This window comes from Nerophis lumbriciformis, linkage group LG13, assembly GCF_033978685.3.
Source record: "Nerophis lumbriciformis linkage group LG13, RoL_Nlum_v2.1, whole genome shotgun sequence".
NCBI classification, from domain to species: Eukaryota; Metazoa; Chordata; class Actinopteri; order Syngnathiformes; family Syngnathidae; genus Nerophis; species Nerophis lumbriciformis.
The window spans coordinates 21,198,454-21,219,978 of record NC_084560.2 but is presented as its reverse complement, the minus strand read 5'-3'; the positions used below and the strand labels follow the sequence as shown (position 1 = coordinate 21,219,978).

The window sequence follows — 21,525 nt, the reverse complement described above, 5'->3', positions numbered from 1 at the left end:
AAATGCAGAGGTATGGTGTCAGAGGTCTTGCTCATGATTGGTTGAAAAGTTATCTTGGTGGCAGAGAACAGCATGTGCATATGAACAATGTAGATTCAGATAAAAAGGTTCTAACACATGGAGTACCCCAAGGTTCTGTACTGGGACCAAAATTGTTTTTATTGTATATTAATGATATCTGTAAAACCTTTAAAAAACTCAACTGTATTCTCTTTGCTGATGATACTAGCCTGTACTGTTCTGGGCAAGACTTTGGCCAGCTCCTAGAGACTGTAGAGAGTGAACTCCACATACTGAAGCAATGGTTTGATGCCAATAAACTATCAATCAACCGAAATAAAACAAAATATATAATTTTTGGAAATAGGAAAAATAACATACAGTGTCATATAAGAATTGATGATATGGAGATAGAAAGGGTGTATTCAACAACATTTTTCGGAATCAATATAGATGATAAATTAAATTGGAAACTGTACATAAATATACTCAAGACAAAGATGGCAAAAATTATTGCTATGTTACATAAAATTAAAAGCTCTGTAAATCAAAAGGCTCTTAACATGTTATATAATTTTTTCGTACTCCCATATCTTAATTGTTGTGTTGAAATCTGGGGTAACAATTACAAATCAAACATCAACTCTATGTTCTTACTTCAAAAGAAAGCGATTTGAATTGTAAATTATGCGGATTATCATGACCATACCAATGCTCTGTTTATAAAATTAAAAACATTAAAACTGCACAATCTTGTTGACCTCAAAACTGCTATTGTGACGTATAAAGCTCATAACCACATGCTGCCCCGGTGTCTGCAGGAGAGGTTCAAACCTAGGAAGAGTCCCTATGACCTCAGAGGTTCAGCTGTCTTTCAGAAAGCAAACATAAGAACAAGCTTAAAAAGTAGATGTGTTTCTGTCAGGGGAGTTAATCTGTGGAACAGCTTGGATGATTCCTTAAAATGTTCCAGTTCCATTCACATATTTAAAAAACACTTTAAGACCAATGTCTTGAAAAAATATATCACCCTTGAATCAACACAGTATTTAATACTATGATCAATGTTAATTAACAACTAAATGTGGGATATAAATAATAATGGAAGTATAATTGTTTGTATATAGTATATAATTGGTACAAAGGTTTAACTAACACGTGTACAAGGATATTTCACATGCCTTTACTGTGTATATAATTGAACAGTGTTTATGTTGTGTACAAGGTGTATTTATATTATGTTGTGCAAAGGAAATTTCATAATTTTTGGAAGCTCATTTTGTATTTGACATTGTTTATAGGGTTAGGCACAATAAGTGTTCAACTTCAGCCTAAACCCTTACGGTGTGCAACATTTTCAATTTATGAATGTACAACCGTTTGTTTATGTAAAACTGATTGTTTATTTTGTTGACCACTGACCAAAGAAATAATAAACTAATAAACTAAACGTCTGCTGAAAAACCTAATAATTTAAACATTTTAAATATAAAGTGATTAATACGCTGTTATTCCTCATGCATTAATGCAACATCTTGATTTTAGGTGTTCGCTTACACGGCAGACAAAGAAATCCGAACAGACGACCTCTGTTTGGACGTTTCCCGCCTCAACGGGCCTGTCATCATGCTCAAGTGTCACCACATGAAGGGCAATCAGATGTTTGAGTACGACGCCGAGGTAAGAAGGTGGATCGCTTTCCTTCATTGTCATGTTAATTTCCCCTCGGGGATTATTAAAGTATTTCTGATTCTGATTCTGATGTGGAGGGTAAAAATGTTTTCTCAGGATAGTTCCATCTCAATGAGAAATAACACCAGATGGCGCTGTTTGTCATTTTATAAAGCAGCCGCTTGGGTTGCACAGTTCACTTGAGCAGCTGTGTTCTCATCTTTCACCCAGTTTGTTGGCAAATGGGAATATGATTTTGAGGTAAGCATGAGGAGCCATTACTTAGGTGACATTTCTCCTTGTGTCCTATCCTTGTTTGTGCCTTGTACAGAGTAAAATATTTAGCCTTTTCATATTGTGTTTGGTCATTAGATTAGATCATTTCCCTGAAAACTGTTTCCCTTTAGAAGTAATCAAAGTATTATACCGTGTGTCAAATCCTAATATATGTCTTTATATTGCAGATAAAGCTGTCAAATTAAACATTATTTTAAATCAGATGAATCGCATTTTGGAATTTGGATTAATCATGAATTATTAATCACAGGTATTACTCGCTTGCATAAACAAAATGTACTTAATACTCACATTTTTGGACACAAATGCGGTTTTATTGTCAGAATTGAATCTAGGTTTAAACATTTTACTTGACTGCATGTCATTTATTTGCACAAAATTTGGTAACAGTTTTTCACGTTGTATTTTGGAGTGCAATTTGCCATCGAGCTCACCAGTCAGTCCCCTCACTTATTTTTGTACTGACATATGTATTGATTTGATCACTAACAGTATAACAGTTAAGGTAAAAGAGCTTGTTAAATAAATAAATACATTGCATGATTGATGTAAGTGTCTACATCAGGGGTGTCAAACTCAAATACAGAGTGGGCCAAAATTTAAAACTGGACAAAGCTGCGGGCCAAGGTTGAACAAATGAACCTTTTAATAGGGACCCAAACAAGTTTTACATTGAATATTGAACAAGCAAGGCTTATATAACTTTATAGTGACATGCAAAATCGAGTTTCAAATAATAATAACAATAATAATTAAAACATATCAACGGCATATCAAATACAATTTAAATAAAAATTGAATGCCTCTTTTCAATCGCAGCCTTCTGAGATAAATATCAACATTAACTTTTTCCACAAGCTAATAAATTTGAAAATAAAATAATGAATAAACCAACCATTCAGGACTTTAAACTGCTCAGTTTGCAACACACTGATCTAATCTGATGTGCCCAAGCCAGATACCTGGCATCTTTTCTTGGATGCTAGTTCATTAATGTCGGGGCTAAGGCTTTGAGCTGAGGCAACCTTCATTATCGAACGAAGGTGTTCATCAGTCATTATATCTCGTAGTCCACCCGGACCACAGTCTTGGGGGTGTGCCTTAAAGGCGCTGCCTTTAACGTCCTCTACGAGCTGTCGTCACGTCCGCTTTTCATCCATTCTAACAACGTGCTGGCCCAGTCACAAGATATGAGCGGCTTCTGTACGCACAAACGTGAATGCAATGCATACTTGATCAACAGCGATACAGATTACACTGAGGGTGGCCGTATAAACAACTTTAACACTGTTAGAAATATACGCCACACTGAATCCACACCAAACAAGAATCACAAACACATTTCGGGAGAACATCCGCACCGTAACATAACATAAACCCAACAGAACAAATACCCAGAACACCTTGCAGCCCTGACTCTTCCGGGCTGCAATATACACCCCCGCTATCTCCAAATGTTAAGAAAAAAATTGTATCTCATTAACTTGCATACAACTTTGGGATACATGTCTTTCTGTTTTGTGCACATCGACACAAACGTAAGATTTTAGTCATATACTTTGGTATTGATTATTTTAGTAATTGAGTAATCTACCGATTATTTGGTCAATTAATTGAGTGATTAAATAAAACACGTTTTAGTCTCAGTGCCTTTAAGGGAATATAGTTGAAATAAACAAGGTTTATTTTACAAAACCCAAAACTTGTGAAGTTGGCAGGTTGTGTCAATCGTAAAGAAAAACAGAATACAATGATTTGTAAATCATTTTCAACTTATATTCAATTAAATAGACTGCAAAGACAAGATATTTAATGTTCCAACTGAGAAACTTTTTGCTAATAATCATTAATTTAGAATTTAATGGCAGCAACACATTGCAAAAAAGTTGTCACAGGGGCATTTTTACCACTGTGTTACATGGCCTTTCCTTTTAACAACACTCAGTAAATGTTTGAGAACTGAGAAGACCAATTTTTGAAGCTTTTCAGGTGGAATTCTTTCCCATTCTTGCTTGATGTACAGCTTAAGTTGTTCAACAGTCCGGTTGTCGTATTTTACGCTTCATAATGCGCCACACATTTTCAATGGGAGACAGGTCTGGACTCTAGGCAGGCTAGTCTAGTACCCGCACTCTTTTACTATGAAACCACGCTGTTGTAACCCATGCACAATGTGGCTTGGCATTGCCTTGCTAAAATAAGCAGGGGCGTCCATGAAAAAGACGTTGCTTGGATCACCACATATGTTGTTCCAAAACCTGTATGTACCTTTTCAGCATTAATGGTGCCTTCACAGATGTGTAAGTTACCCTTTTTTTTTAATGCATTCTAAATATTAAATAAACGTAAATAAAATTCCACTTACAGCGGAGCCAATGGCAGCTACACTATTCCGCCTATAAAATCCAATAAATAACCATTCAAAAAGCGCCAACAATACTCATTTTACATTTCATGATTTGAATATTAACCAAGTATTAGTGTTATTATTATTATAAATGCTAACGCATACAAACTATTTAAAACAGCGCCGTGATCACTTCCGGGTGTGCGTATGTTTACATCATCGTCTGGTCTGCCGCTATCTTGCTTTGAGGAGGTCATCTGACAAGTTGGAACACTTTGACAGCCATAAAGAACCTGGAACTGGGGAGGACGACATGGAAAGCGCTTGTTTCAGTTGTCATATGCAGCCTTATTCACCATGTACTGTGATGAATACAGCCTTTACTCTTAAGATAAACCTGCATCAGGACGTGTTTAATGTAAGTCTTGATTTAGACTTGAATTAGCTCTAGCCTTTTATAAAGAAATTAGACTATTTAACTCAAGACTTTGACAAATCTTAAAGTATTTTAATCCATGTCCGAGTCAGCCATTTTAGTAAATCAGTAATTCTACTTTTTTGACTGCCCCAATTTTGGCAGGTAATCCAATTTAAAATGGCATGTAGTTTACACAAGGATGAGGGTGCAAATACTTTAAAAGCATTTTCACCAAAAATAGTCCTTGTCCGAGGAATGACGTTCATAATCTGTCCCTCAGACTGGAGATTACTCAAGACTAGGGTTTCAAAGGGGTGGAAAGTTTCCGGTAAAATTCCGGAAACTTTGCGGAAATTTACCACGGGAAGTTAATCTCGGGAAGTTTGGAAATTTTGACAATTTTTTGATTATTCAAAGTTGGACACCGTCCATCTTATTCTGTAGAATAAAATGAGAAGCTTGTAAAACACTAATGCAATGCCACACACAGATATAAATAGTCAGCTAAACAATTGGAGTAGTCTTTAAAAATATTTTACTGATGGACAAATTAATAGAAATAGGCTAGATGAATAAATGAACTCTCAATCAGCATGCTAAATCAAACTATAACCTACATTCTTATATGACAACAGAATGGCTAGCAGACCAGAAGGCAGAGGAAACTACACGTTTTGATTTAGTATTTGCTAGTTGAACTTTACAGATCACATAAAAGGTCAATTCGATTTGATAACGTTGTTAGTATTAATTAATGGAATTTAACATAGAGAAAATTAGCATCACGGCTAACGGAGAAATATTTTCGGTTCATTATGAGACTGTGGTGGTACATAAACCTAGCTAGCTAGAGATATTCGCCCCGAAGTCATTTAACAAGTACAGGAACAGCGAGCTAGCTTGAGTGGAAGTCTGCTGAAGTAGCCTACAGTCATACAGTAACAAGCAATTACACCTCTAGTCAACTTAAATACCATAGATCAAATATATTTACCCCCGTAATATCATCAACACTTACCTGACTGGATGAAGTCCTTGGGCTCAAATACTAGTGTGGCCTGTAGTGTGTAGCATGTTGGGAATTATCTGTGCATGTGGTGGAAGAATGCACTGCACATGTGATGGAGGAATGCACAGTCTAGGGTTGAAATTCAACTGAATTTGCATTAAATCAGGTTGTTTTAGCTACTAATCATGCTGCAAGGTCTAGCATGTTGCATTCAATGTTTATTCTCATTAATTTCTCATTAATTCCCGTTAAATCACATTAATTACCATATATTCCCGTTAATTCCCATGGAAAGTTTCCAACTTTGAATATTCCCGGAATTTTGCAACCCTAATCAAGACATCAAATTCCAACTCAAAACTCGGACAAGTCTGAGACTATTTAAATCCATGACAAAGCCATTTCAGTAATCTTGGTTTACAATGTGGTTTAGTCTAGAACTCGGGCTTAATCCCTGTATGGGAAACGGGCCCATAAATTTAGACTTGGACCATTCAACAGGTCCGGAAAGTCATAGTATTGAACAGAGCAAAGAACTCAGCACCTTTAGTTTAATAGTTACATCAAAGTACATCACCTTTACACTTGCACTCACATTTTTACAAGTCAACAAGATAAAAAAATTGGTCAGAAGAAGCAGATCATAAACAATTTAAGTAATCATGGTGGACGTGTGTCTTAAAATATGATGTAGGCATACAATATAACTTAAGTTAATTGTTACATTTTGGTGTGAGTGTTATTGGTCTGGGCCGCATGATACAGAGACGGCAGGCGAAGAGCATGTAAAAATGCATTTAATGACAAAAACAAAAATAATGCAGCAGGGAAGTGCACAGCCATATGGCATAAGGCGCACACAAGCATATGGAACACTAATTAGCATGGAAGAAAACTAAGCAAAAAGCACAGGGACCGTTCTGCAGCATAGAAGTACAAAGCATATAATGATCCAGCCAGGTACGGACGACAGGGTTGGCATAAAAAGCATCCTGATTGACAACCAAGGACAGGTGTATCCTGATTGCCAATCAGGGACAGGTGAGGGAACCAGCCCTCAGACAGAAGTAGTGGTATAAAGGAGGCAAACAGTAAATGAAACAAAAATAATACAACAAAATACCAAAAACTAAAAATGATTCCCATGAGATATCGTGGAACTAATACATTTTGTTGCAATAAAATGTCAGTGACTGCAGGTGAAACACAAACAAATTGAAAAATGGTGCAAACACTCATTCATGTCAGCAATTCAACCTCAAATGTGAAACTAATTATGTGATTTTAACTCATTACATGCTTATTGAGATATGTTAAGCCTTTATTTCTTATCATTTTGATGATCGTGGCTTACAGTTTTTAAAACCCCACATTTTCTAAGATTTTCAATTTTAGGTTTTCATAAGCTACAAGCCATCCATCCATCCATCCATCCATTTTCTACCGCTTTTCTCTTTTGGGGTCGCAGGGGGTCGCTGGAGTCTATCTCAGCTGCATTCGGGCGGCAGGCGGGGTACACCCTGGACAAGTCACCACCTCATCGCAGGGCCAACACAGATAGACAGACAACATTCACACTCACATTCACCCACTAGGGACCATTTAGTGTTGCCAATCAACCTATCCCCAGGTGCATGTCTTTGGAAGTGGGAGGAAGCCGGAGTACCCAAAGCCATAATCATCAAAGTTATATCAAAAGAAGGCTTGCAATATCTCTGGTTGCATGTTATTAGCCTATGTCTTATAAAAGTTTTACCTTGTAAATCGAATTGCTGAAATAAGCAAACCTTCGCACGATATTCACATTTCTTGAGTTTCACCTGTATATTATGGTTACTCTGTAATTAAGCTGTATCTGCTGATATGTTGACACAACACTGTAAAGAATGCACAACTTGCCATCCAATATCAAACAAACCCTTGGGGAAATCAATGTATTATCCATTGTTGTCTGGGTGCATTCTAAATATAAAAAGAGGAATAATTCATACATGAGGAGGACTGGTCTCTGTTGTATACAACCGCAGGGTTTCAGCACTGCCAGCGACTATGTTTATTTTTAGCCTGAGTGTGACCAACAGTGGCTGAAGTCCTGGGCGGCTACATTTAACCATTTACATTTCATTGGCTCATCACTTTGCGCAGGATCACCTGACCCTTCTGTATTCTCATTCATTTGATCTTTTTTGCCTCAAGCTTAAAGTCATTTAGAATACATCACTATATTGTAGCTATACAATTTACAGGGGGGAAAAAAAACCTCCAAACAATTCCCACAAGAACTTTGATATTTTCCACACGGCATGAGCAGGGAAATGAAGTTCCCTGAAGGACTTTGATTGATCAGACCAGACATTTTTAAAGGAGCTTCATCGCCTAAAAGACACAAGGTGGTAGTAAATGTTCCTTGGAGCATTGAACGCTGCTGGCATGCAGACTATTTTCAGAAGCGTAATTTGCAAGAGAGCGTTGATATTTGTTGCGCAACTGAGAAAATAAGTCCCATAGGATTGCTCATATTCCTTATGCATAGGTGAGAAAGTATGGTTCCCAAGAGACGTTTGATTTGCACAGTTGTTGAAAGGGGAATTTCTTTCTATTTTGAACTCCTGTTTTCATGTCAAAATAATGTTGTGTGTTGAAGTTGGAAGTTGAGGTTTCTGATTATTGTTAATATTCCTCTACAGACCACAAGCAACATTGATTATTATTTTCATCCCAGTTTTAAAGGCCTACTGAAATGCGATTTTCTTATTTAAACGGGGATAGCAGGTCCATGCTATGTGTCATAGTTGATCATTTCGCGATATTGCCATATTTTTGCTGAAAGGATTTAGTAGAGAACATCGACGATAAAGTTCGCAACTTTTGGTTGCTGATAAAAAAGCCTTGCCTCTACCGGAAGTAGCAGACGATATGCGCGTCACGTCACAGGTTGTGGAGCTCCTCACATTCGCACATTGTTTACAATCATGGCCACCAGCAGCGAGAGCGATTTGGACCGAAAAAGCGACGATTTCCCCATTAATTTGAGCGAGGATGAAAGATTCGTGGATGGGGAAAGTGAGAGTGAAGGACGAGAGGGCGGTGGGAGCGATTCAGATAGGGAAGATGCTGTGAGAGGCGGGTGGGACCTGATATTCAGCTGGGAATGACTAAAACAGTAAATAAACACAAAGACATATATATACTCTATTAGCCACAACACAACCAGGCTTATATTTAATATGCCACAAATTAATCCCGCATAACAAACACCTCCCCCCTTCCCGTCCATATAACCCGCCAATACAACTCAAACACCTGCACAACACACTCAATCCCACAGCCCAAAGTACTGTTCACCTCCCCAAAGTTCATACAGCACATATATTTCACCAAAGTCCCCAAAGTTACGTACGTGACATGCACATAGCGGCACGCACGTACGGGCAAGCGATCAAATGTTTGGAAGCCGCAGCTGCATGCGTACTCACGGTACCGCGTCTGCGCATCCAACTCAAAGTCCTCCTGGTAAGAGTCTCTGTTGTCCCAGTTTTCCACAGGCCAATGGTAAAGCTTGACTGTCATCTTCTGGGAATGTAAACAATGAAACACCGGCTGTGTTTGTGTTGCTGCAGCCGCCCGCAATACGCCGCTTCCCACCTATAGCTTTCTTCTTTGCTGTCTCCATTGTTCATTGAACAAATTGCAAAAGATTCACCAACACAGATGTCCAGAATACTGTGGAATTTTGCGATGAAAACAGACGACTTAATAGCTGGCCACTATGCTGTCCCAAAATGTCCTCTACAATCCGTGACGTCACGTGCCGGCGTCATCATACCGAGACGTTTTCAGCAGGATATTTTGCGCGGAATTTAAAATTGCACTTTAGTAAGCTAACCCGGCCGTATTGGCATGTGTTGCAATGTTAAGATTTCATCATTGATATACAAACTATCAGACTGCGTAGTCGGTAGTAGTGGGTTTCAGTAGGCCTTTAAGGAGACCATGAATCAAATTGTGTTTGGTTTGACATTGAGATTAAGGAGAATGAAAAAAAATAGTTTGCTTCGACTTTACCTCACACTGTGGCGTGAAGTTCCCATGAACATATAGATATTTTTCAGGCAGCATGGTTCCCTCAAGAATGTTTAATCAATCATATTCCACATCTAAAAACACGGTTGCATTTGAATTGGCTCATGATTATTGATCACTTTAGAAACCATAGAGGTTTATGTCTATGTTTCATTAATTTACCATCAGGTTACACCTCTCTTCTGGACTGTGAAAGTAGGGTGAAGGATATAGCCTCTGCGAGGAGATAGGATAACGAGGAAGACCCTGGTTGTGAGAATGTCCCTAAGCATTCACCCTCCTGCTGTCACTCAACCACCAGCAGACACATTACCTTCCAAGTTTGGGATATCATGATGGTTCCGCTCCACCCGCTTGAAAAACATGGTAGACTAAGTGCTGCTAATGTCATCTTAATGGTTCCAGGCTTCAGCAAATACGCTTTCAGCCATGTCAAAGACCTGAAGCATTTGAGCTCTTGGTAATTGACAAACTGGGAGTGGATGTTTGCATGGGGACAGATGGGAAGATGTGACCCACTTGCTAGTATATATCAGACCGAGCTCCTTTTGAAAGAGTTTGCAGGTCAAGATGTCTGGATTCTCGTTCTGGATGATTCATATTTTAAGTCTTTAAAGTGCGGTAGAAAATGGATGGATGGATAAAGGGGAACTGCACTTTTTTTGGAATTGCGCCTTTCATTCACAATCCTTACAAGCACACATGCAATATGTATTTCTTTAATTGATGGATGGTAAATCATAAATAAAAGCTAGCACAATAAGTGGCTAACCATACTGGTAATGGGGATCTGAAAAACCTCCATCAACGTTTTATATTAATGTGTAGTAACAGGCACTTTAGTGTTCTCGTGAGACGTGTAGAAACGCCAACTCAACACCACGCCAAACCGGAGTCAATGAAGAGAACGTTGTTGTAAGTTTGACCATTTACTTTTGACAATTCTTCATAGACAAGATGGTGTTTAGTGGGCACGTTCATAACAACGTTCGCTATTTGCTACAACAACTACTACTACCGGTAATCATTGCAGACTTCATGAAAGCCAAGAACGACTACTTTGGGACACATGGATATCCAGAACCTTGTGTTTTTGAGACGGAGTATAAGGAGGATAAACTACAAGTTTTAGAAGCTGAGTGATAAGCAGATCCAACAAGTAGCAGTATTGCTAAGTGCTGAACAAGAAATACATACTACGAACCTAATAAAGTACCGTATTTTCGGACTATAAGTCACAGTTTTTTTTATAGTTTGGTGCGACTTATACTCAGGAGCGACTTATGTGTGAAATTATTAACACATTACCGTAAAATATCAAATAATATTATTTAGCTCATTCACGTAAGAGACTAGACGTATAAGATTTCATCGGATTTAGCGATTAGTAGTGACAGATTGTTTGGTAAACGTATAGCCTGTTCTATATGTTGTAGTTATTTGAATGACTCTTACCATAATATGTTACGTTAACATACCAGGCACGTTCTCAGTTGGTTATTTATGCCTCATATAATGTACACTTATTCAGCCTGTTGTTCACTATTTTTTATTTATTTTAAATTGCCTTTCAAATGTCTATTCTTGATGTTGGGTTTTATCAAATAAATTTCCCCCAAAAATGCGACTTATACTCCAGTGCGACTTATATATGTTTTTGTCCTTCTTTATTATGCATTTTCGGGCGTTGCGACTTATACTCCGGAGCGACTTATAGTCCGAAAAATACGGTATTCACTTACTGTACAATGTCCCCTCTCATTTGGATGCTGATTGATTGGATATTGAAATATTTCAACAATTAGATGATCATCATAAACCTCCTCAGGTAAAAAATGCTGAACGCAAACAAGCGTATTGTCTCGTCTTCTGGGTGTAAATTGGACTTCTTGGTTTGTGGCCTCAACTTTCTACCATACAAGTGAGAGGGATGATTTAAATTCTAGCACTAACTTTTACCAATTCAGAGGCGATGCACCAGCTCTGCGTTAACTCATGAAAACAATGTCGCTAATACTTGGTCAATATGCAGGTCACAACATGTAAATTGAGTGCTGTTGGCGGTTTTTGGATGTTTTTTCAGGGGGCTTTATAAGTGGAATATATAACTTCCATTAGCTACATTGTTAGCCACCTCTTGTTGGACTCTTCATGTGATTAGAATACACAAAAAAGAGAAAAACATACAGTATGTGTGCTCGTCTCACCTAGGGATTGTGGATAAGCAAAATTCCAAAATAAGTGCAGTTCCCCTTTAATGTTACCATTACCTAAAGTTTGGTTAATATCCTGGATAATCTCCTGTAAAGGATTATCAAATGACCAAGCTCACAAAGGGGAGTCCATCCCTCACAGTTCACCAACAATCCATCCCTCTTCCGCATAACCGAGGTCAGGTCATGGGGGCAGCTGCCTAAGCAGAGAAGCCCAGACTTCCCTCTCCCAAGCCACTTTGTCTAGGTCCTTCCGGGGGATACTGAGGAGCAAGCTGGGAGACATAGTCACCCCAACATGTCCTGGGTCTTCCCCGTGGCCTCCTACCGGTCGGACGTGGCCTAAACACCTCCCCAGGGAGGCCAATTTGGCTCTTTTTGATGTAGAAGAGCAGCGGCTTTACTCTGAGCTCCTTACAAATGACAGCACTTATCACCCTATCTCTAAGGGAGAGCCCCGCCACCTGACGCAGCAAACTCATTTGGCCGCTTGTATCCGTGATCTTGTCCTTTCGGTCACAACCCAAAGCTCATGACCATAGGTGAGGATAGGAACATAGATCGAAAGGTAAATTGAGAGCTTTGGCTTTTTCACCACCATCGATACAGAATCTGCATCACTGCAGATACCACACCAATACGCCTGTCGATGTCACAATCCACTCTTCCCTTACTCGTGAACAAGACTCCGAGGTACTTGAACTCCTCCACTTGGGGAAACTGCTCCTTCCTAACCGAGATCAGCAACCCATCCATCCATTTTCAGCCGCTTGTCCCTTTTAGGGTCGCGGGGGGTGCTGGAGCCTATTCGGGCGGAAGGCGGGGTATGCCCTGGACAAGTCGCTACCTCATCGCAGGGCCAACACAGCAAGACAGACAACATTCACACTCACATTCACACACTAGAGCCAATTTAGTGTTGCCAATCAGCCTATCCCCAGGTGCATGTCTTTGGAGGTGGGAGGAAGCTGGAGTACCTGTAGGGAACCCACGCAGTCACGGGGAGAACATGCAAACTCCACACAGAAATATCCCGAGCCCAGGATCGGACTCAGGACCTTCGTATTGTGAGGCACATGCACTACCCCCTTTACCACCGTACTGCCCAAGATCAGCAACTATTTTATTATATATTTTCGATAGAAAGTAACTTGAATATACTTGAGATTAGTCAATGTAGAGCTTGTATAGTTGTACAGATTTATTATCCACTGAAAATTAGTCAACACACAGCCATTATTGTCTGGCAACACAAGTTAATACGCGTCACAGTGAACATGATCACAGTGTCCAAAGTGTGAATGATAGTGTGAGCACAATTGTTATTTCGCACTATCTGAACCCTCTTGAACAACAGAGCTGCAAAGGTTGTTACTGGAATCCTAATTATGTCATCACTGGTGGATGTTAGACACTTTGCAATTCTCCACTTTTGGTCTGGAGACATAATTGGCCACTCCATCACCTGCACCTTCAGCTTTCTCAGCAAGGCACTTATCATCTTGGAGGTACGTGTAGGCTCCTCATCATGTTGGAAAACTTACCCAAAGGAATGCATCATGCTCTGCTTCACAAAATGACTGTACGTGTTGGAATCCATATGTTGTTCTATGAACCACAGCTTCCCCTGTAGTGATGGGTATTGTTTGCATTTGAACGAACACTAGCACTCGGCATTTTTAAAATGGTGCCAGTGCTAAAACATACAGTACACTCTTATGTTAAAAAAACGATGCCTTTCAAATTTTTCACCAATTTTGTGACATTCTAGTTGGACTGACCAGTAATTTAAACACTCCAATAATATAAATTAGCGGTTTTGTACATGCTGTTGTGAGTGTGTTCTGGTTGTCAGTAAAGTTTATAAAGAGATTCGATTCTGATTCTGTCTCACAAGATGTCACTTGCATTGTGTCCTGGATCTTCTTGGAGGCCTCCTATGGGTCAGAACTAAGCACCTACCAATTGAGGTGTCTGGGAGGGTCATTCTGACCAGATGCCGAAGCCATTTTCTGTGTCTTGGTATTAGAGAAGCAGCAGCTTTACTTTGAGTTTACTTTGAGTTCCTCCCTTTCGCTTAGGGAGAGCCCCCCTCAGACGCCTGTACCCGTAATCCTGTCCTGTCAGTCACTAAACAAAGCTCATGACCATAGATGAGGGTAGGAACATCGATCGACTAGTACATTGAGAGCTTTGCATTATGTCTCAGCTCCCTCTTCCCCATGAAGGACCGATGCAGAGTCCGATCCATTCTTCCCTCACTCATGAACAAGATTCCAAGGTACTTGAAGTCCTGTGGGGCAGGATTTTATCCCCGATCGGAAGATGACACTATACCCTTTTCAGGGCAGGAAACATGGAATGCTTGAATTTGAAAGTGCTGATTCTCATCCTGGTCATTTCACACTGGGGCTGTGAACCAATCCAGTGAGAGCTGCCCAATTAAGCCCGCAAAACTGCTTCATCTGCAAAAAGCAGTAACCAAATCCTGAAGCCACCGAAATGGATCCCCTTAATGGTCCTGACTGCGGCTAAAAAAATCAGTCTATAAAAGTTTTGCACAGAATCAGTGAAAAAGGACAACCCTAGCAAAGTCCAACTCTCAATGGAAGAGGGTCTGACTTACTGCCGGCAATGCGGACCAACCCGGTCAAATGGGAGTGGAGTGTCACAATCACGCAGTCCGATACACCGTACTCCTCACAGAATTTACCGACGGACACAGTCGAAGGCCTTCGAATATCCCACAAAACACATTTAGATTGGTTAGGCAAACTACCATGCACCCTCAAGGACTAAGCTGAAAACCACACTTCTCCTCCTAAATCCAAGGTACGACAATTGGCCGAGCCTCCAATCCAGTGCCAATGAATAGACCTTACCAAGAAGGCTGAAATGTATCCAAGTGTAATCTATTTAATATTGTCTAGCACTGTGATAAAAAATGGTTGCTAAAATGTAAGGAGTGTACTCACTTTTGTGAGATACTGTACCAGTTCTAGAAATGGGTAAAGCAACAAGAGAAAAGAATCGGGTAATGCAAGGATGATATTTTGAGCACCAGAGAAAAAGAAAAACAAACAGAAGTATTTTGTCTTCAAGTGCACAGGACTAGACACAGACACACTAAATGCCACAAAACAGCTTCCTGTCCTTCTGTCTCTTTCTTTACAATCAGAATATAACCCAAGTAAGAAGGCATCAAATAATTTCCCCAAAGCTTATTGCTTAAATGAAGGTGGTCTAGCCTCATTCTTTGAGGTTAGTGGTTTCTAAAGAGCATCCACAGCTAATGCAAGAATTCTACTCACCAGTTCAGTGCATACAATCATTACCAAATATCATTACAGGTGACACTAATATTTTCAATTAACCCCCTACAAAGTGTAGATCTGCATAACTAACACATATTAACATGCAACAATGGTGCGATTTGTGTTCTTAAGTTGGGAAGCTATTTAAATACTGAAATGTTTACTGAATATTTGGTGGACTAATGAGGTTTCATGGTGATATGCATGTTTATAAAAGTATTAGTATTTTATTCATTAACTTTTTAACAAATCAGACATCAAAACCCAGTTCCCAATTTAAAAAGTACACATTTTCTGGAGCATTGGTTGCGAAGATACGTTTAACCCCAAGGCTATCTGACTGCTCACCAATATATATATATATATATATATATATTTAGTGCAATATTTTCCAAATTATAATACTCTTTCCTTCCTTTTTACTTGCCACAGAAGCACACCTTTCTCCACATTATCACCCAGTCATGTTTGACCATCAGCCGTCTCGAGGACGGCACTTTCGGCCCCACTGTGGAGTACTGTAACAACAGCCCTGTTCAGGCCTGGATCCTGCACAGCTACACACGGGTGGAGGTCGCTAGGCGCCTTTACTACAGCCCCACTGACTATTTTCTTTAGGCTGCAGTCGGGTCTGGAGGGCTCTTGAGTCTGAGGTGAGCAGCGTTGTAAACGTCCGACCTTGTAGAGTAGAAGTAGTAGACTGGTTAGTTCTGAGAGTAGAACACTGTTTTGGCTTACTAGTACAAACCTACAGCGAACACTTGGAACTCAGAGTACATTTGAAATGAATGTTTACTATACATAATCCTGATAATCATATTTTTTCCTCTCCAGCCTCTCCTTTTTTGCTTTATTTTTTGTGGGTGTTGTGGACCATACAGTCGGCCCTCATCTATTGCGGTTAATTGATACTGGACATGACAACGGTAAACACATTTCAGCGAAGTAGGATTATTATTATTTACACCAGTGTTTTTCAACCACTGTGCCGCGGGTCGTGTCGTGAGATACAGTCTGGTGTGCCATGGGAGATGATCTAATTTCACCTATTTGGGTTAAAAATATTTTTTTACAAACCAGTAATTATAGTCTGCAAATGATGTGTTGTTGTTGAGTGTCTGTGCTGTCTATAAAAACAAAAGGTGAGTGCCCCTAAGAAAAGGCATTAAAGCGTAGGGAAGGCTATGCACTGAACTGGCTACAAAGTAAACAAAAACAGAATGCTGGACGACAGCAAAGACTTACTATGGAGCAAAGGCAATGTACATCCGAACATGACATGACAATCAACAATGTCCCCACAAAGACGGATACAAACAACTGTAATATTCTTGATTGCTAAAACAAAGTAGATGCGGGAAATATCGCTTAAAGGAAGACATGAAACTGCTACAGGAAAATACCAAAAAAAGAGACAAAAAGCCACCAAAATAGTAGTGCAAGACAAGAACTAAAACACTACGCACAGGAAAACAGCAAAAACCTCAAAATATGTCAGGGTGTGATGTGACAGGTGGTGACAGCACACCTACTTTGAGACAAGAGCTATAGTGATGCATGCTTGGTTATGCTTAAAAGTCATATCCAACAATTGCAACGACTTTTTACTGTCAACTGTTTTTTGTTTTTTAATGATTCCCTCTAGTGGTGTGCCTTGGCTGAAAAAAGGTTGAAAAACACTGATTTACACATTGCAAACTTTTTGCCACTTGACAAGATTTAACATTTTATTTCTAGAAATTTTACTAGTTTTATTTTTAGCCTTTGACTTAACAGCATAATATTAATTTTTAAATATTAATTTTTAATTGCTGTTTTGTCTATTATTGTTTAAAAAAAATGTTAAAATAAAAAAACAACAACTATTCAAACAAGATGTTTTGGTTTTCCCCACATAGAACATCGTGTTTAAAAGATCTGCAACATCCCGAGGATGCTTAATTTAAGAATCGCACTTTTCAGAATACAATACATATTTATAGCTAAACAGTCCTGCTAATTTCTGCCAGTCTGCCCCACAACAAAAGGATAGAGAAAAAGAAGGCACTTATCGACTACAGCGAGGACTACAACAGCGGACTCGCGCAAAGCACTTTGGGTAAATTTATACCATATATGGATAATGCACTGAAAAACAAAACAAATTCCAAATGGCTTTTTTAGAAGAAGTATAAAGGAAGGCAAGATTGTATTATAAATGCCTCCACAATTTTTGGGACTTATGCAGTAGGGCTGCACGATTAATTGAAATCAAATTTGCATCGAAGTTTTAATTAGTGCGATTACGTGACCCCAAGAGGCGGAGGGCTTTTTTCCGCCATCACTGGCATTTGAGTGACAGACATGTTCGCAAATCAGAATTGTTGAGTCTTGTGTTTGTTTGTGTCTTGCTTCAAATGGAGTAAGAGACATCTCACTCTGTGTATTGCTGTCAGGGCACCTCCGCGCATTTATTTAACAGTAGAATTAACTGAATGCAGTGAGCCCTCTTTTCAGTCATTCACAATATTTGTCTTGGTGGGCGCAGACTAGATCTGGGCGCCAGTTTTACACACACAGGAAGCACGAACAGACAGCCTCCCCACTCACGACTCGCCGCAAAGTAACAACAATCAGGACGAAAAAAAGGTTACAAAGCCAAATGTCCGGTTATGGTAATATTTCAGCTTCAAATCGAATCTGCATCATCGGCCCATCAACATAGACGAACGAGCAAAAATGCCGTCATCACGTGATGGCAATATACAAAAAGACAACATCCGTCCAGCTTTTCCAACTGGGACAAAAATGCGCTTTAAGATGTTCAATATTTATTCAAGTAAACTGTTGCTTACAGAACTGAGAGTCCATTTAATTTTTTTTAATTTTTTTTTATTTAAGATAGTTATTTACCTTCCAATTACAGTACAATGGTAAAACGTTCTACAATAATGAGACGTAAAAGTTGATATCCTTTTAAATGGTTACTTACATTATTATTATATATTATGATTACATTACTACCCCGCCTTCCGTCCGAATGGGCTTTGTCTACGTGTAGGCTGGTTTTAAAGATAATGTCATTGTACGTCTAATACAGTGTTTTTCAACCTTTTCTGAGCCAAGGCACATTTTTTTCATTGAAAAAATCCCGAGGTACACCACCAGCAGAAAACATAAAAAGATGAAACTCAGCAGCCGATATTGACAATAAAAAGTCGTTCTCGCAATTGTTGGATATGAATTCAAACCATAACAAACCATGCATCACTATAGCTCTTGTCTTTGTTTTTGGTGTTTTCCTGAGTGTAGTGTTTTAGTTCTTGTCTTGTGCTCCTATTTTTGGTGGCTTTTCCTGTTTTGTTGGTATTTTCCTCTAACAGTTTTGTGTCGTCCTTGAACGCTATTCCCCGCATTTGCTTTGTTTTCGCAATCAAGACTATTTAAGTTGTGCGGACGCTATCCTTCTTTGTGGGGACATTGTTAAATGTCACGTCATGTTCGTATTACATTGTGGACGCCGTCTGCTCCACACGCTGTAAGTCTTTGCTGTCGTCCAGCATTCTGTTTTTGTTTACTTTGCAGCCAGTTCAGTTTTAGTTTCATTTTGCATAACCATCCCTAAGCTTCAATGGCTTTCTTAGCGCCACTCGCCTTTTGTTTGTTTTTGGTTTAACCGTTAGATTAGGGCTGGGCGATATGGCCTTTTTTTAATATCGCAATATTTTAAGGCCATATCGCGATACACGATATATATCTTGATGTTTTGCCTTAGCTTTGAATGAACACTTGCTGCATATAATCACAGCAGTATGATGATTCTATGTGTCTACATTAAAACATTCTTCTTTATACTGCATTAATATATGCTCGTTTTAAACTTTCATGCAGAGAAGGAAATCACAACTAAAAAAATCACAATTTTTTTCATACGGTGTTGATCTGGAAATGTTTGCCTCGGCATTTTGATGGTGTGGGCGTGTGGCACCGAACGGAGATGTTGACTGTGGAGTAAGCACTCTTCATTCTCTAGCTAGTGTGTGTGTGACAATCATTGGTACTTTAACTTTAACAGGTGACTTTTCAAATGATGCTACATATTAGCAGTAATGCTACTTTTTATAGCAACGCTTTCGCCCCACACTTGACAAATTACGGTTGTCTGTTCGACATATTCCCACTTGAAGCCAAACCACCGCCAGACGATGGACCCCCTGCTGTTTTTTTGGGGAATTAATTCTTCCTTCATTTGTTACCAGATTCGCACCTTGTTTCTCTCGTATTACCGCTAGCATCACAGCTAACGTTACCCATGCTGCTACCTCTCTGCTGGGAGAGGGCGTATACGTATGTGACGTATGTCGTGACAGTATGTGACGTGTGTAAGAAGGTGCGCTTGTCTGTCTGTGAGAAGGAGAGACAAGAAAGAGTGAGTAGAGCCTGTAGTGTAATGCCCGCAGCTAAAAGCAACTGCGTGAGAACGCATACTCAAATATCACGATATAGCATACTTGCCAACCCTCCTGGATTTTCCGGGAGACTCCCGAAATTCAGCACCTCTCCCGAAAACCTCCCGGGACAAATTTTCTCCCGAAAATCTCCCAAAATTCAGGCACACAATATAAACAGCGTACCTGCCCAATCATGTTATAACTGTAGAATGATCGAGGGCGAGTTCTTGGTTTCTTATGTGGGTTTATTGTTAGGCAGTTTCATTAACGTCCTCCCAGCGCGGCAACAACACACAACAACAGCAGTCACATTTTGTCTACCGTAAAGCAGTTCGTCTGCCGTAAACAGCAATGTTGTGACACTCTTAAACAGTACAATACTGCCATCTAGTGCATTTGATGAAAGCACTTTTTGCGTGCCACACAGCAATACATCATCAGTGAGGGTGTTCAGCATGGTTAGAAAAATAGTGACCAAAGAACAAGGATGGACAATTCAACCCTTAACTCAACAATGAGTAGATGAGTGTTATGTGTGTGTATATGTGTAAATAAATGAATACTGAAATTCAAGTATTTCTTTTTTATATATATATATATATATATATATATATATATATATATATATATATATATATATGAAATACTTGACTTAGTATTTCTTAAATATATATATATGAAATATTTGACTTAGTATTTCTTATATATATATATGAAATACTTGACTTAGTATTTCTTATATATATATAAATATATATATATATATATATATATATATATATATATATATATATATATATATATATATATATATATATGAAATGCTTGACTTGGTGAATCCTAGCTGTAAATATACTCCTCCCCTCTTAACCACGCCCCCAACCACGCCCCCGCCCTGCCCCGCCCCCCACCTCCCGAAATCGGAGGTCTCAAGGTTGGCAAATATGCGATATAGTCATTTTCTATATCGCACAGAGACCAACCCGCTATATATCGCGCATATCGATATATCGCCCAGCCCTACGTTAGATACTTTTTTACCTGCACACTGCCTCCCGCTGTCGTCTATATATTGTGATCACGACAAACATCTACAAAGCAATTAGCTACCGGCTGCCACCTACTGATATGGAAGAGTATTACACAGTTACTCTGCCAAACTCTAGACATCACCGACACTCAACAACGCACATTTGCGGATTATAATTACCGTATTTTTCGGACTATAAATCGCAGTTTTTTTCATAGTTTGGCCGGGCTCCAGTGCGACTTATATATGTTTTTTTCCTTCTTTATTATGCATTTTCGACAGGTGCGACTTATACTCCGGTGCGACTTATACTCCGAAAAATACGGTACTGGTTTGCAAAAAATATTTTTAACCCAGTTAGGTGAAATTACATTATCTCCCACGGCACACCAGACTGTATTTCACGGCACACTAGTGGTTGAAAAACACTGGTCTCATATATTGAATTAAACATAATAGGAGGAGTAATGCCAACAAGTCAGCTATTGCTGCTTTTTTCAGGCTTTTGATTGGACAAAACGTGCATGACATCAGGTGTATGTGTTTGTGTGTAGACATAGACACTTTTGAAACTACACTTGTGTGGATGGAGATCGTTTTCAACAACAAATATGTGTTTTTGAAACTGTCCGTGTTCGTGTGGACATGGCCTCAGTGTCCCAGTTTGAATCCTCTGACTCCACTGTACCTGACCGTGTGTTTTTTGCTCAGTT

At 39.2% G+C, this 21,525-nt stretch overlaps 1 protein-coding gene across 7 annotated transcripts in view; it reads left to right on the top strand.

The window, feature by feature from the left end:
- The window catches only part of galnt13 (polypeptide N-acetylgalactosaminyltransferase 13), a 151,294-nt gene that overhangs the window by 62,423 nt on the left and 67,346 nt on the right, over positions 1–21,525 (top strand). For 2 of the 7 annotated variants that reach the window (XR_009816491.1, XM_061971529.1), the window contains exons 11-12: positions 1,546–1,680; positions 1,903–1,932. Coding sequence is in view for 6 of the 7 variants with exons in the window: in XM_061971529.1 (XP_061827513.1) it covers positions 1,546–1,680; positions 1,903–1,932 (165 nt within the window). In the remaining variant the exon portion in view is untranslated. Of the gene's footprint in view, positions 1–1,545; positions 1,689–1,902; positions 1,933–15,784; positions 16,006–21,525 lie in introns of all 7 variants that reach the window. The other 5 variants (XM_061971532.2, XM_061971531.1, XM_061971528.1 and 2 more) reach the window with 4 other exon arrangements.